Raw genomic sequence first — 16,842 nt, forward strand, 5'->3', positions numbered from 1 at the left:
CCTACTACTCAATTTACACATATTATTGAACAGTTTTAAAACTCTATATGTCTCTCTCTGTGAATAATTCTAGCCACAGAAATAAAATATGTATTTTAGGGGATAACTATGGTCCAAAATATGTATTAACTTAAGAAATTTATTGAATACGTACAAACTATTAATTTAAAATTCAGTAACTTAAAAGAATTAGAATCTCCAAACTGTAAGCTTAAGCTTCATATCGTGGCTCTGTCTCTGCATCACGGCTCTTTGAACTCATCCATCGCCCTTAGTTCCTCGCGTAAAAAGCTTGTATCGATTATTACCTTGAAGCACCAGCATTCAATATCCTTTGTCCACTCATACAAACTCTCAAATATCTCTAGGAAAAGATTAGTTGGTGCAATATTGTGTCACTAATCAAGACCTTTTCTTTCTGACGAGACAATTAGGCATTAGGAACATTACAAATCAATTTGAATTGCTGAAACTCTACTTCCAACTTTCAATGCTACAATATATATATATATATATATATATATATGAAACAATTACACAGTTTCATCCACTAGATAAACAACATGAGACTCTCATATGAAAACCACGGTACTAAAATTTGGTTCATTTTTCATTGTTTATAATCGCATATAATCAAAGATCACACATATTACCTCAGTACAGTACTGCCAACTAGCCAGAGTCCATACAGGGCCAGCAGGGGCGGAGTTAGCCCTTCTGCTGCGGGTTTGGCCGAACCCACTAAATTTAGTCCAAATCTTATATTTGTCTTTAAAAATTCATTAAATATGTAAAAATTATTAAGTTAGAACCTAGTAACTTTAAAAAACTAAAATCCTGAACGGAAGAGCACGATGAAAATCACAATTCAACCTTAGAACTCAAAGTTAACCACTACTGAGTATTTGGAAGAAAAGAAACTAACGTCACACAGCTATAACAACAACATACTAGTACATGACAATTACAGAAAGATGATTTTCTCTTTTATTATCATCATAAGAACATCAACACCTTTGCGAATGTTAGCAAACTAACTACTCAATGTTAGAACTGTACAGCAGAAATTTTGTTTGATTCAAGCGCAGCTGAATTCTCTGATCCAAAAACTTATCAAGAATCAGCTATCTTTTGGCAGAAAGGCAAGGGACAACCACAGTTTCCTCAAAAAGGGAAAAACGAAAAAACAAAGAGTATCTTCTGAAGTTGTCCTATTCTTTCTCCTTTTCCTAGAACAAGGAAAAAGACTTTGTAGAACTAGCATGGTAAACATTCAAAAACTTTGACAATTGCATAAATCCAGCAATCAACCAAGAGTACTAAATCCATCGTATCAAAGCGGCAGAACATCATCCTGAGCCTGCGCGCAAGGCCTACCAATTACCAAACTACCAAAATTTTATTAGAAATCAAGGAAACCCAAGTCATCCAAGCTGAAGTTGAAGTCTTCCTGCCGTCCTGGCTTTAAGAAATCAAAATTATACTCATCAACTATAGGTGCTTGCTGCTGCATTTGCTGCAAATCTTCAAATGTTTTACCATCTGTATTTTGCAACTGACATGACGGATTGGAGAACTGGTTGTTGTCATAGGCAGCGCTCTGCAGTCGATACGAAGGATCATAGGCATACTGATCTTGATCAAGAGGAACAGAACCAGAAACTTGGTTGGGAGCCAGAGCGTCCAGTGGAGTCGAATCTAACACGCCTAATAGCTCATCTACATCGAACATCTCATCATCAAAACAGAAGTTGTCAAGATTATTATCTTGTCCACTCTTCATTGAATCGTAATCAAAAGCGATAGGCTCTTCTTTAATTTCAACAATCCCGCTATTATCCAACACCCCCTTAGCCTCGTCTTTAGCTTCCTCTTTTATTGAGCTTGAAGGTGTTCCAGCTTCATAAAAAACACTCCTCGTTCCATCGCTTCTCGATTCACTTTCGCGGTCTTCAAATTTAATCTTAGGAATGTTGGTCTCAGTGAGACTTGAGGCTGTTGTAGAATCGGATTGAGATATCGTAGGCAACGAGGAATCATCCTTCGGAAGATTAAGCCTAGCACAAGGACCATACATTGCTCTAGCAGCTTCATCATAAGCAAGAGCAGCCTCAATTGCAGTATCAAAAGTACCTAACCAAAGCCTTCTCCCTCTATGCGGTTCCCGAATCTCAGCAACCCATTTACCCCATGTCCTTTGCCTAACACCTCTGTATTTACATCGCCCGTTTTCGGGTCCTCCTTTACCTTTCATACACCCCTTCTTTGATCCTTTAGCGGGAACTTTGCGCACCGGCTTTTTCCCATCATCACTAGACTCTAGTTTTTCATTGACCTCTTTCCACTTTGCTAGTGTTTCTGCTACATTCTTTGGTGCATCTTTTCTACTCCTTGATTTCCTCTTTCTTGTATAATCCAATGGTAAAGACATCATATTTGAAGCTTGATCAAGTATAGCCATATCTCTGTTGCTGTAAATAAAAAAGAATATAATATTCAGATATGATACTATTTATAGATAAGGTAAGCACACACCAGCAGAAACCTTAGCGAGCAAGTAAAAACACCTCCTTTTAATAAAAATATTTTCCTCCCTCTGCAAGAAACCCAAAAATAAAAATAACACCCTTTCTTCGCGAGCAAGAAAACCAGTCGCTCTCGGCCAAAAACAAAAAATTTGCACAATTACAGATTCAACATGGAAAATCAAACAACAGTCCAAAATTACACCAATTTATTTTAACCCTATTCAGCAATATTATCTTTCTATCAACTCTTAGAGACAATCCACAAACACTCACAAACCACAATTTCAGCAAAACTTTGAACATGAAACAGGGGCGGATGCAGACTTAAATATACGAGTTCAGCAAAACCCAAAAATTTTGCAAAAAATTCACTAAATTTGTTTTTAAAAAAAACGTAAATTGTCAATTATTAGCACATGATGTCGTTTTAGTCCTAAAATCCTAAATCCGCCTCTAACACGAAGAACATAATAACCAAATATGACAAATTGTGATTTGATACAGTACATATAAAGGATAAAAATCAACTTACCTTGCAATATTATCAGAAAACTGCACCAAATTCACCTTCTTTTGAACAATCGATAAATGCGTTCGCTTCACAAAACCTTTGTTTTTTTACTTTTCTTCTGCTTTATATGGAAATTAAACAGAATTGGGAAACAGATCGGAATAGTTTGGTTTGATTTAATACTATTTCGAGTGTGATTTTTTCTTGGACAAGTTTCTTACACGAAGAGAATCAGAAAACCAAGGGAGAGGGGATTCTAAAGGAGTATTTATAGACTTCACCAGATATTTTTAAATTCAGTTTTTAAAATTAATTTTAAAATAGTGTTTGTAAATGTGGTGACGTGACAGGATTTTGATTAAGTCGTGGCTCTTTGACTCCCGCGGGATATGACACGTGTCAGTAGAAAGTTCACGAACCTCTCGTTTCCACTTTTCTTTGTGCTGAAGAAATCCTGTTTTGCTTCATATAATTGACCTACATGTTGATATATATTTCAATTGTGCCATTGGGTTCGAGATTGATCTGATTTTTTCACCTCGGGGGTTTCGGAGACTGCTGCCAACTTCCAGGAGACCACCATTACAAGTTGACAAAAGTTAGTGGCTAATTATATGACATATTTTAAGGCATGTTTGTCACAGATATTATTAGTTGTGTAAGATTAAAAGAGGGAAAATGATATTGCATAGAAGCTTTTAAAATAATAGCAGAATATATATATATATATATATATATATATATATATATATATATATATATATATATTGTTTGTTAAATATATATATAACAATTATACAAACTTAATATATTTTTTCGGCTATTGAATGTAAAAATAGTTTCTGAATGGGCTAAAAGGAAACAAAGCCCAATAATAGCTTGTTTGGATGATTGTTGCCTGTTGTATTGTATCGTATTGTTATTTTAAATATAATATTTGTTTTGATTGGTACTTAAATTTTATTGTATTGTATTGTTAAATTTGTCGTTACGTAACAATGAAAAGTGTCACTTTATGGAAGGGCCGATTTGGTGTGGTCGCGTCATTACCTTTTTTTTTTTCTTATCATCTTGCCCTTCCTTACTATTAAATAATTATTATATTTTATACATCCTTTACCCTACCTATTTTTATGATAACTCTATATATTTTGTATCCTACTTTTTCTTTATAATATTACAAGTTTATTCTTAATACTGTTGGTACATGACATTATGAAACGATGAAAAATAATACAATATATTCAAATATTGTACATATCAAAACGATGCAGTACAATACAAACTACTAAAAATTCGGTAAAAACCGACCAATTTTGGTTGGTAAAAAAAACGGCTAAAAATCCGACCAAAGTTGGTCGATTTTTCAAAATATTTTTTTTTTTTTTACGAAACCGACCAACTTTGGTTGGTTTTCTTTGGCGCAAAAATGCGGGAAACTATTTTTGAGTCCCACGAAATTTATTTTTCAAAAAATCGACCAACTTTGGTCGGTTTTTCATTTAAAACAAATTAAAATTAATATTAAAAAAATGACCGAAATCGGTTGGTTAATTCGGCCGGTCATTTTAAAAACCGACCAACTTTGGTCGGTAATTTTATATTTTTTGTGCAAAAATACAGTTAAAGAGTATAAGTGATATAAAGGACAGCCTTAAAACAAAATGCATAAATGGTCTAGTGGTAGAATAGTATCTTGCTGCAGTACAGACCCCGGTTCAATTCCCAGATGGTGCATTTTTTAATTACATAATTAAAATACCAACCAACTTTTGTCCGAAAAAACCGACCAACTTTTGTCGGTTTTTTCGACAATATTTTATTTTTTTAATTTAATTGACCGACCAAAGTTGGTCGGTATGCCCTTCCGACCTTCAAAATACCGTCCACACGTAAATGGTCGCGTTTTGGACGGTTATTGGCCATTACCGACCAATTTTGGTCAGTTTTTTTGGACGTTTTGCCCGGATTTCTAGTAGTGACAATACTATACGATACATAACAACCATCCAAACAAGTTGTAAAAGACGAGGTAGATTTTTTATTGGAAAATATCATTATAAAGTACAAATTATTATTATATAAAATTTTATTATATCACGGAAAAATTATCAAATAATATATATTTTGATCTCGTGATTAAGGTTATGGTACAAAAGTTGTTAACTGTATGGGATCGCGTAACTTTGCAGAAGTTATTCACTGCGAACGCGGTTATCCGTGATAAAGGTTTGTTAACTATATATAAAATTTTATTATATCGTGATTAAGGTTATCTGTATGCGATCGCATATCTTAAATATTTTCTTTAGAAATAGACATACTACTCCATCAAAGGATGTGAAGAAATTTTCCAAGTATAAAATGAATGAGTAAGCAATAAAGGCTAAGGAGAGAAAAATATGCAAAGTGTATAAGCACTTTGTATGGAAAAATCTTTGATAGGGAGGCTTCCAAATAAAATTTATACAATACAAATCCAAATATAATCAAACTTCAATAAAAATATCGAATGTCATATAAGAAATAAAATAAAACAAAGTATAAGCACTTCTCATCAATCCTTTGTCGAACTACAAATCTAAAAACAAAACGACCCCTATTTTACAGCTTATCCGTAATTCGTAAGTAACATAATAGCTCCACCTCATTTTCTGTACGTATTCTTCCTTTTTCAATTTATAAGTTTATATGATTGTCTAATTAATAAAACTAATTAATCGTTATTCATGCCGTAAAAAGCTTATTTTAAGTAATTAAAGATAAATGAATACTTATAGACTTTAATTTTCAACCTAGTACTTTAATATTTTTACTGTGATCACTAGCATAGAAATCAAATTGACGTATGATATCATATTCAATGTTGCAGCATAGATCGGTAAAAATTGCTTTAGACTTCGTATCACAAGTGTACGTAGTATTCTTGCATTTTTTTTTAAAATCTTTTGTTAGAATTTTTTAGTTCATCACTAGCTCTCAAACTAATACTTAAGCTTTTAACTCAATCAATAACCTATCTATTGGACCGGCTATCTTCTTAATTTTCGATTCCCTTGTTTTTGGCAGGAAGAGTTCCAGCTTTTGTTACCCTCGATAGAGTGAGTCTACTTAGCGAAGTGGCAGGACGATGTACGAGTCAAAATCTATCTCTAGAATCCAAGTAAAAAATGATATCGGTGAAACATTCCCAGGTCGCCATGGGTCGAAATGATCTAATAACGAAGGCCGTGGTTGAAGAGTCAGCAAAGATCAAAATCGAGGAGTCGTCAATGATCGATGTCGAGGTGGCATACCCTTGACATATTTATAACGGCTAGTTTCAAGATAGTGCATGAAAAAGAATATTCTAGTGGATATTCTCTTCAATTGTTCTGTTAAGGTTTCTAGGAACATGTTCCTTATAAATAGAAAGAGACACAATAATCGGGAAGGGGAGATATTCATTTTGTAACAGATACTTTGACTCAAGTGAGAGAAAATCGGGTTTCATCACAAACACACAAAAACAACATTTTCATTAAGATTCCTGCTTATATTTTTTCCACTAGATCCGAGAATATCTCGGACATTCAAAGAGTTATCCATCATTCTCGGTTGTAAGAAGGAATATTTATTGCTTTCACCCTTTCTTGGGTGACTCCTTTGTATTTATTTATATAAATGCCATTTATTGTTGTTTATCATTATTTAATGTCATATTTACTTTTGTTTGGGTTCTTAAATATTAGTTATTGCACTTTTTCATAGCTTTTGGGACAGAAATGTAGAAAAATATCAGTTATTTGTCATAGTTCCGAGAATTTCATCTTTGGGATATTATTTTAAACTAAGATTAGCCCTCACTTGTACAAATTTAGTTAGTTGAACCCAAATAAATATTTTTTGGTTATACAGGCGCAAAATTATTAGTCAATATGAATCTCGAGAACGGATAGTTGATTGCTGCCTCGATTCATCTTATGCCACGATGAAATAGCCTTCTTTTCTAGCTGTTACTTCCAACAAGTAAAAAATTTCATTTTGTGTACTCCTTCTGTTATAATTTAGATGATACACTTTCTTTACTAGTTCATTTAAAAAGAATGATACATTTTTACAATTGGAAATAATTTAACTTTAGACTCTTCATTTTACTCATTTTATCCTTAATGAGAAACTTTATAACCACACAAATGTCATGGCCCAACAAAGCTTTTACCATTTAAGTTTTTAAGACTGCAAGTTTCGAAAGGTTTTTTTTCCCTTAAATTTTGTACCGAATCAAACTATCTCATCTAAATTAAAACGGAGAGAGTAAAAATTTTGAAATCTTATAATTCTCATCCCCATTATTCATTCCCCTATTAGTATATAAATATTTTCTTAAAAGAAAAAGAGGCGAAGTGAATAAATAGGATAGAAGATGTCAGCAGTGACCTCGTTTTCTGTTTTCTGTCTTTTTTGTTTTTTTATGCGACTAAAAGGCGTTCGTCAACACTAAGCTGACTGCTCAACCTTTGCGGCGCAATGGATGACGACTTTCCCCTTTATAACACCGTTGATTTTTTGCATAAATAGGATATTTCGTGGGCGTTTGGACATAAAGAATTGTAAAATTTTAAAAAAAAAAAGTGAAAATTTTTTTTAAGTGAAAATGCTATTTGAAAATTAGAGTTGTGTTTGAACATAAATATAATTTTGGATTATTTTTGAAATTTTGTAAGTGATTTGAGTGAAAATTTTGGAAAATAATTTTTTAAAATTTTTCAAATTTTTAAAAAATTTCAAAATTTATCTTCAAATAAAAATTAGAATTTTTATAATCAAACACTGATTTCGAAAAAAAATAAAATAAAAATTAAAAAAAATTGAAAAAGTTCTTATATCCAAACAGGCTCTTTGATGTCGCTTTTGACTTTTTTGATCTCCTTATCTCATAGGCAAAACTTTAAATTTAATAAGCATTTTCTCTTGTTTGTATTATGGATAACACTTTTTGACCTTAAAAATTTGTTCATGGAACACGGTGCAGCATATGCATCTTATTGCATGCGATATCACAGGACGTTGCTTCGTTAATTTTTTTTTATCAGATAAGTATAAAAAACGAAACTATTGAAGATAAATATAAAAAATAATACTGATTATCATTATAATGATTTATTTATTAATCTATTTCTTCAAATTGTGACTCTACTTAATAAATACTTATGTACACCAGTGGGCAAGCGAAAAAATCAAGATCCTACATTTTAAGGCTATTGGGTATAATTTTGTGTTATGATTGGAAGGCCTGACCTAGGGGTATACATGGTCGGGTTCCAAATTTTTCAATTACCAAACTAATAGTATCGGATTTTTAAATTTATAAATCAAATCAAACCAAATCAACAAAGTCGGATTTTTCAATCTCGATTTATTCGGATTTTTTAATTTTTTTTCGAGCTTTCGGGTTGTTCCCCGGCATACTCTTTATAGCATAAAATATGTAACTTGTGCTCCAAATATTTTTTAAGTCCTAGTAAAATACACTATATAATGTATTTTCCAAGAAACTAACATAATAATATGAGATAAGTCATAGCATTATATTAAATATTCAATAACAAAGATAATAAAATTACATAAAGCAAATATTGCTAACTAATAAGTCATAGTGAAAATTAACATAATCTAAAAATATTATATCGGTTATGCTAAAATAAGTATAGCTAATAAGTACTAATATTAATTACATAACTAAGCACTAAAGAAAAAGATAAACTAAGTTATGCATTTTCATTATAAACCAATGTAAAACTAAAATAAATATGCAACGCTATCGTCATTCCTAGTATTGAATTGAATTTTTTTTGTTAGCATTAGTATTGATTTGAACTTTGTTTGAGTTATTACATTTATGACTATAAAATTTATTTACCATTCACGAATGTTAAGTCTAAACTTGAAATAATACGTTAAAAGATAAAACTGTGAAAAAGTTTAAAAAATATTTATAAATTACATTACAAAAATATTTATATGTATAAAATATTTTTAAAAATTATATAAATGTACTATCGGATTGGTTTGGTTTTGGTTTGATATTTTTTTGTTAAAACCAAACTAAACCAATTATGGTCGAACTTTATTTTTCAATACCAAACTACATCAATTTTTTTTCCGATTTAACTCGAATTATCGATTTGGTGCGATTTATCGATTTCCTTGTACACCCCTCGCCTTGGGGTATTTGCATCTATACCCGTTTTTTGTGTCACATTTTAACTTGTGCCCGCTTTGCAAAAAAATTGCAAGCGTACCCGTTTTTTCGCATAACTTCAGCACACGGGGCTGAAGTAGCAAAGGCAATCACACAAAACTTCAGCATTCTAGTAGCCGGGCCTGAAATTCAGCTCTAGAGCTGAAGTTTTTGTTTTGTAACTGGCGAACTTCAGCTCTAGAGCTGAAGTTTTTGTGTTGTAACTGCGAAACTTCAGCTCTAGAGCTAAAGTTTTTGTGTTGTAATATTTTGTTTAAATTTTAAAATTATGTATTTTATACTAATTTATAATATATACAATCTGTAATATATCAAACAAAATATTAATAATTCTCACATACCGATTCATGTAATAGTCATTATAATGGATTACTGTTTCATCCAGTTCAATAGAGAAGATAACGTCGAAGCAGAAAAGCTTCAGATTTATAGGAAGACAGTAGAAGAATTAATATTTAAAAAGGCAAAGGAAAATCAAATATGGCATACGGATGGTCGTCCTCTTGCTTGACAACTCAGTCAATTGCTTGTTTGCATATTTCACCTATTTATTTCAGAAGAAGAAAAAAACGAAGGAGGAGAAGAAGGAGGAGAAATGGGCTGAAGTTATTTAAAAAGTGGGTACAAATTAAAAAAATTTTAAAAAATGAATATAGGTTAAATGGGGACGACCAAATAAAGCGTCCCGTGCAATTTTACCCTCGCCTTTCATTCCCCTGTCAAATGGGGTACTATACGTGATGGCTGATGCATATCCTCCTTTCTGGTGGGGATTATCATCCTTGCTATTGGGCTACTTATGGCACAAGGTAAACTGGGCCCATAAATGGCACAGCATAGCCCATAACACCAATTTGATGCGGACTGTATACAGAAATTTTCGTTGGTTGTCTCTTTTTCTATCAACTTTTTAATAAATGGTCATTTTTATAATTTTCATAAATCACTATCTTTTAGTAGTAATTAGCCATCTATAAATACCATTTGCTATATTACGAATTATAGATACATTTTCTGTGGTTATACGATGTATTTGATGTATTTAAGCTATTGTATTCATGAATACAGTAGCAAAAATAGGCGTGAATCAGGGAAGTCCAGCTAATCAGTTGTTGTATACAAGTGTATTCGACTGTATTCATGGAGTGAAACATGGGAATACAGCTGGACAGATTATTGTATTCGACTGTATTCACGGCGTGAAATAGGGGATTACATTGTTTTTAAAACGAAATGTGAATCAATTAACATAATAGACTCCTAATATAACTCAACAAACTCAATTATAACACACAAAATTTGTATTTTTCAGTTATAAAAAAGATTCTCAACCGAAAAATACCCCAAAAATATAGTAATCTTCAGAGAAATTATATAATACATCTGAATACATAAATTATATTAATTAAAAACATATATGAATACATTCATGGCATATAGCGAGACAATGAATACAATGAAACACATAGAATACAACGGGATACATTGAAATACAATGAGAAAAAAAGACACAATACAATAAAATACATGGAATACAACGAGACACATTGAATTACAATGAAAAAAAAGATAGTGAATACAATGAAATACATAGAAATACAACAAGATACATTGAAATGCTCTTAAAAAAAGGTAACAGAATCTTCAAATTTCTCAACCCCAAACTTCAGACGATCGACGATTTTCAGACGACCCATCGGATTCCGACCATGATTCCATAAAAAGCGATGAGAGAAAGAAGAAGAAAATGAGAAAGATCGCCGAAGAAGAAATTGCTAGCATCCGTAACGCATCTGAAGAAGTTAAAGTCCTAGAACTGAATTTGGCTAGCACCCGCTGGTAACGAATCGGAAGAAATTGCTAGCACCCACTGAAGAAGAAATTGCCAAGAAGTTAAAGTCCCAAAAGATTCCTTGCCATGGAAAGGAAGAAGAAGAAGAAACATACTGGCAGAAGAAAACAATCAAAATCGGAAAGGATGAAGAAGAAGAAACATATTGGAGTTCCATGGAGATTTCGTTGCATTCATTAGGGTCAAGCCAGAGAGGCAGCGTATTTTATGAGAGAGAGGGCAGCGGTTTAAGGGTATGAGGTGACCATAAATAGGTATTTGACTATAAAAATCAAAAGGCAGTTATAGAATATAATTTTTTAAAATGGTATTTATTTAAAATAAATAAGGTATCAACCTTTGTTATAAGAGGTAACTAATCCTTTATTTTTCTTGTAATCAATGGACCTTTTGCAGCACGGTTTCTAAATATTTTTCGAGCAAACTAAAAATATTATAAGAAAAATATTATATCTCGATCTAAATTTTATAAATTATTGCAAACATCAAGTAATCTAATATTTTGTGAGCAAACTGACAATCGTATGTGTCACACCCTGAACCTGGGCTTGGACGAAACACGGTACTCGGTGCCTGGCTACATGTGACCGAGCGAACCAACTGGCTGGCTGAATCAACATGTGATATCATAACATACTAAATGCGGAAGATAAACTAACATATGCTGATAAATTGAAAGTCTGAATGATAAAAATCAAAGTGCGAAAATACTAATGCAATTTTGAAACATATTTGTAGTCAACATAGCTTAATATGAAAAGTCTGCGACTCTGTCTAGCTGTTACTCTAGTCTACAAAGCCTCTAATGAAGTACTGAAAACACTGACTATCTGTAAATGTTGAAAGACTATAAAGTAATGATAATGCCCCGAAAGAACTGGGGATCACTAAATAGCTGGTACGAGAATCCTAGCACTCTGAATCATCAACCTGTAAATCATTGCCTGCATTGTGAGATGCAGGCCCCGGGCTAAAGGAGAGTCAGTACATTTGAATTGCACTGGTATGTAAAGTAACTGAAAGAAAGAATTATAAATGCCGAAACTGAAACTAAGCTGATAACTGAGAATTGATAATTGATAACTGAAATGATAACTATTGAAACTGAAACTGAAATGATAACTATTGAAATTGAAACTGAAATGATAACTGATAACTGGTAACTGGTAACTAAACTGATAACTAATAATTGAACTGAACAAAGGAAGTAAAGATATGAATACTCCCTCTTCTGAAGGATGAACAACCTGTTTATCTGAATATTAAACTGCGGCCTCAGGCCTAATATATATATATATATATATATATATATATATATATATATATATATATATTCACAACTGCGACCTCAGACCCAAGTATACGTATACATAACTGCGGCCTCAGGCCCAAAGATGCATAAAGCATAAACTGTCGGCTCAGGCCCAAAGATGCATAAAACATTAACTGCGGCCTCAGGCCCAAATACAGGTGTTCGACATTCAGGGATTTAAAATTAGGAACTAAGAATCATATTGCAATACATGATAGTGAAATACTGAATCACACTGAGTTACATGACACTGGAATACTGGATCACACTGAGTTACATGACACTGGAATACTGGATCACACTGAGTTACATAATACTAAAATACTGAATAGGACTAGACTAAGACATGTATTCTTGAACTGATTATGAACACTGAAACTTCAACTGTTATGCCATACTGAGTAATCTATACTAAGACTCGGGGGCATCAAACCCAAGTCTATATTGAATATGCACTGAGTTCACAACGTTCAGAATGAAAGTCATGAACGAGTTATGAAGCTAGAGAATAGAAGTGCTACAACTATTCAAGGAACTAGGCTAAACTATATCTCTGAGGCAATTAGTAACATCGTAAAAGAAACGTAGTGTAGAGAGAATCATTAACATTCCCAAACATAGAGAGTTAGCCTCACATACCTCAATTTCGCCCTTTAGTGATACTACAATGATCCACAATACTAAGAACCTTCAATCTACAATAGCAACATTCAATGGAACCCAATATTAGTAACAAATTCCATAACTTAAGTCGTTTAGGCATATTGTCAAATACCTTGTAGGCATAAATCTTTACATCTCATCACCATATAATTAGGTCATCTAACTACCACCATTCATCAACAATTTATACCACCATCATTATTAGCCAATTTATAACTTCCAAAATCACATATATGACCATCTATCCACACCCAACCAACAAAGTTCCATTAAATAACCATATTTCAATCTCTATAATAATTGTGTAATCAAATTGGAAACTTATGATTTCCAATCGCCATACCAAGAGTTCCAATACTTATTCATACTCATATTCCCTTAATAAATCCATACATGTAAGTCTAAGGGTGTAGGATTACCTTTTTGGAAGAAATCTTGCAAAACCCTCCTTTGAGTTCTTGAAGAAATCCCTTGAAGATCTAAGTATTTTATGTGTAGATTTCATCAATACTAGTGTATAAATGATGGAATTCATACCAAGATAATGGGGATTGATTACCTTGAAGATGGGAGGGGTTGGAGGCCTTGAGAGAGTGGAGGAAAACCCTAAAATTCGTCCAAATGAAGTGAGAAAAATAACCCTCGAAGGTTTTATATTAAAATAGGGTCGGGTTGGAAAAAAAACAAGATTTGCACAGCTGCGATGCATGGGGAAACGCATGGGGCGGCGTGGTAATTAAATATGTGACTAGGAACGAAATTTGGAGGTGCTATGATAATCTACACAGCCGCGCCGCATGGGGCGGCGCGGTAGTGTAAAATTCTACGAGCTTTTGGTAATTTGGTCATAACTTCTGGTAGGAGTGTCCAAATGACGAACGATTTGAAGAGTTAGAAACTAGACTCAAAGATATTTCATTTGATAGATTGTGAATCACATAAAACCTTATATAAATGTAGATATTATCGTCCAAAGTATAGTCTTGTGCGTGCTCATTTAGAATTTTAGTCTATCATGTAATTTTTCAACTTGGCTTAGACTTAGGTCTTTCCTTGGACCCCAAATCACTTATGATATGTCTCGTACACTTATTATCATAATCAATTGATAAATATAACATTAATACTCATTTAATGCATCCACAACTGATTCGTATTTACGGGGTGTTACATTATCTCCCCCTTGGGATCATTCGTCCTCGAATGATTGTCCTGCTGTATCTTTGGCTCACTCCGGACCTTAAATGGGTCTGGTGGGAACATGAACTTTTATTAACACTTGCATACTAAGCTGAATGAATATACGATTACCAAACTAATGAGATACTGGACTGAACAGGTACTAGACTGAACGACTACTAAACTGACTAAACACTGAAAGACATGGAGATTGTAATATAAGGTCTGAATGAGAAGGTTAGATACCTTCGACATTTCTCCAAAATACCTACCAGCTAACAGAGAATAATACTAGCTCCATAGGGCATAATAATACGCATAATATGATACATATACATGAATACTTGTCTGTTATAGATACGTGAATTCTGAACTAACGTGGATATATTAATACTAAACTGGCACGAATAATCGAGTATTGAACTGACGTGAACATCTGATCACTGAACTGACATTAATATCTGGGTACTAAGCTGGCATGAATATCTGAGTACTGGACTGACATGAGTATGTGAGTACTGAACTGGCTTGAATGTTCTAACATGAGATTTGAATACTAGAAACATAAATGTCGTGACATGAGATCTGAATACTGGAAACTTGAATGTTATGACATGACACGCGAAATACTGGTGTACAACCGCTAATTATGGTGGAAATTCTAATTCATAATCTACTTACCCGATCCTTCATAGGATCCTATACGGGCCGATGTATCTGGGATTGAGCTTTCCTTTCTTCCCAAATCTTATAACACCTTTCATAGGCGAAACTTTTAGAAACACCCAATCATCAACTTGAAACTCTAGGTCTCTATGTTGCATGCTCGAATAAGACTTTTGGTGACTCTGAGTTGTTCTTCAAATGCTCTTGAATCAACTTGACTTTCTCCATAGGCTGATTGACCAAATCTGGTCCCAGCAACTCCGCTTCGCCAACTTCAAACCAACTAATTGGCAATCTACACTTTCGCACATAAAAATCATGCTTTCAAAATGAGCGAGATAATCCTATTATAAGGTCCATATTTACTATCTCTACTAAAGGATGTGTGTGTTCTGAGATAAACACTTGATTTTCTGCTACTCGACTTTCACTTACTGGCAATTTAGAGACTTGGCCATAAAGTCTGCAAGTTTCTTTTTCATGTCGTTCCACCAATAAATCTCCTTAAGATCATGATACATGTTTGGGAAACCCTGGTGTATAAAATACCTGGAATTATGGGCTTCTAGCATCTTCCTCCATCGCTAAGTTCGTCTATGGTTGGAACACAAAATCTATCCTGGTACCTCAAAGTACCATCATCTCCCCCTTGTTCAAAAGCCATCATCTTATGCATGTGAATCCCCTCTTTCGGCTACAAGTATGGATCATCAAACCGTTTCTCCTTCACTTTAGCTACTAAGGAGGAACAGGTCATGTCCTAGACAACAACTCTACTATCTTTGGTGTCCGAAAGTCAAATTCTTACCTTGGCTAAGCAGTGAACTTCTTTCTATATAGTTCTCTTGTCTACCTCTTTCATGAGCTATACTTCCCACACTTGATTATTTTTTAAGCACTTCATGAAAACCACTTATAGTATTATTGTGAACTAGTCTTTGACATGCACTCTAAATTTTAGAGTCTCGTGCAATGGCACTACCCTTATAACACATAAATAGGCATGATTTTATAGCTTTGTTGTGATCACTTTATCATCAATAACTAAGCTCGGTAATTATTCTACTCAATTTGTGTTTCTTACACATGCTAGATATATTCCTTGTGGTAATTATACAATTTTCCCTCATTACTGAACTTATTTTCTTTTTCATATCCCATGCTAACTATTCGGGTTTCAAATCTCTAACTGGACTTACTGAAAATTTTCACATCACCCCTTTGACCAAAGGTCTTATGCTTGTGGATCCTTCTCTTTTTGTTGGTATCCGAATAACTTTACTTATTTTCTGCAATTCTTTGAACTCTACGTCAATGAAGACTCGTCTTCCAACTTACTTCTAAGCTAGGAAAACTAAATTAATCACAAAACGGAAAACTAATGTATTCACAACTATCATACACAATCTTAATAATCTAACTCTGCTCACACTGTCAATCTTGGGGAAACCTCTTTTCGATAATTCTTAAAGGCTATTCTTTTATAGCTTGTTAACTCACTGCTAGCTGATCTTTTTCCCACTATTACTGTACTTCAGGTTTAACTTAACTCTTTGGGTTCTAACACATGTTCGATATTTCAAACTGTCATCTACTCACTAGAGTTAATTTGGCTAAGTGAATCAAATCTTACCTCTACTAGCTCTGCTGAAATTGCTAATTCACTGTATTTACTCAAAACTTATTTTCAATTCTTTTACTAACCACCTGCTAGCATTATGTTTTCTTGCTCTACTTTGAATAACTAAAGTGAAGTATAAGGTTTATCCTAACTTTCCTCATTATCTGACCATATTCTTTTACCGTATACTATCATTCTTTTTGAACTACGCACATGGATCATACTTAGGAAAATTCTATCCGTCTTAAACAAAACTGGAATATCTA

General features: G+C 33.3%; 1 protein-coding gene across 1 annotated transcript; it reads right to left on the minus strand.

Annotated features, from left to right (window-relative positions):
- Nucleotides 1-964: 964 nt before the first annotated feature.
- LOC104236469 (dehydration-responsive element-binding protein 2A-like) lies at nucleotides 965-3,189 on the minus strand. The gene is made up of 2 exons (XM_009790391.2): nucleotides 3,061-3,189; nucleotides 965-2,471 (listed from the first exon to the last, which is right to left on the minus strand). The coding sequence occupies exon 2, from the start codon at nucleotides 2,459-2,461 to the stop codon at nucleotides 1,403-1,405; it is 1,059 nt and encodes a 352-aa protein (XP_009788693.1). The 5' UTR covers nucleotides 2,462-2,471; nucleotides 3,061-3,189; the 3' UTR covers nucleotides 965-1,402.
- Between the last annotated feature and the right edge of the window lie 13,653 nt (nucleotides 3,190-16,842).

This window comes from Nicotiana sylvestris, chromosome 5 (assembly GCF_000393655.2).
Source record: "Nicotiana sylvestris chromosome 5, ASM39365v2, whole genome shotgun sequence".
NCBI classification, from domain to species: Eukaryota; Viridiplantae; Streptophyta; class Magnoliopsida; order Solanales; family Solanaceae; genus Nicotiana; species Nicotiana sylvestris.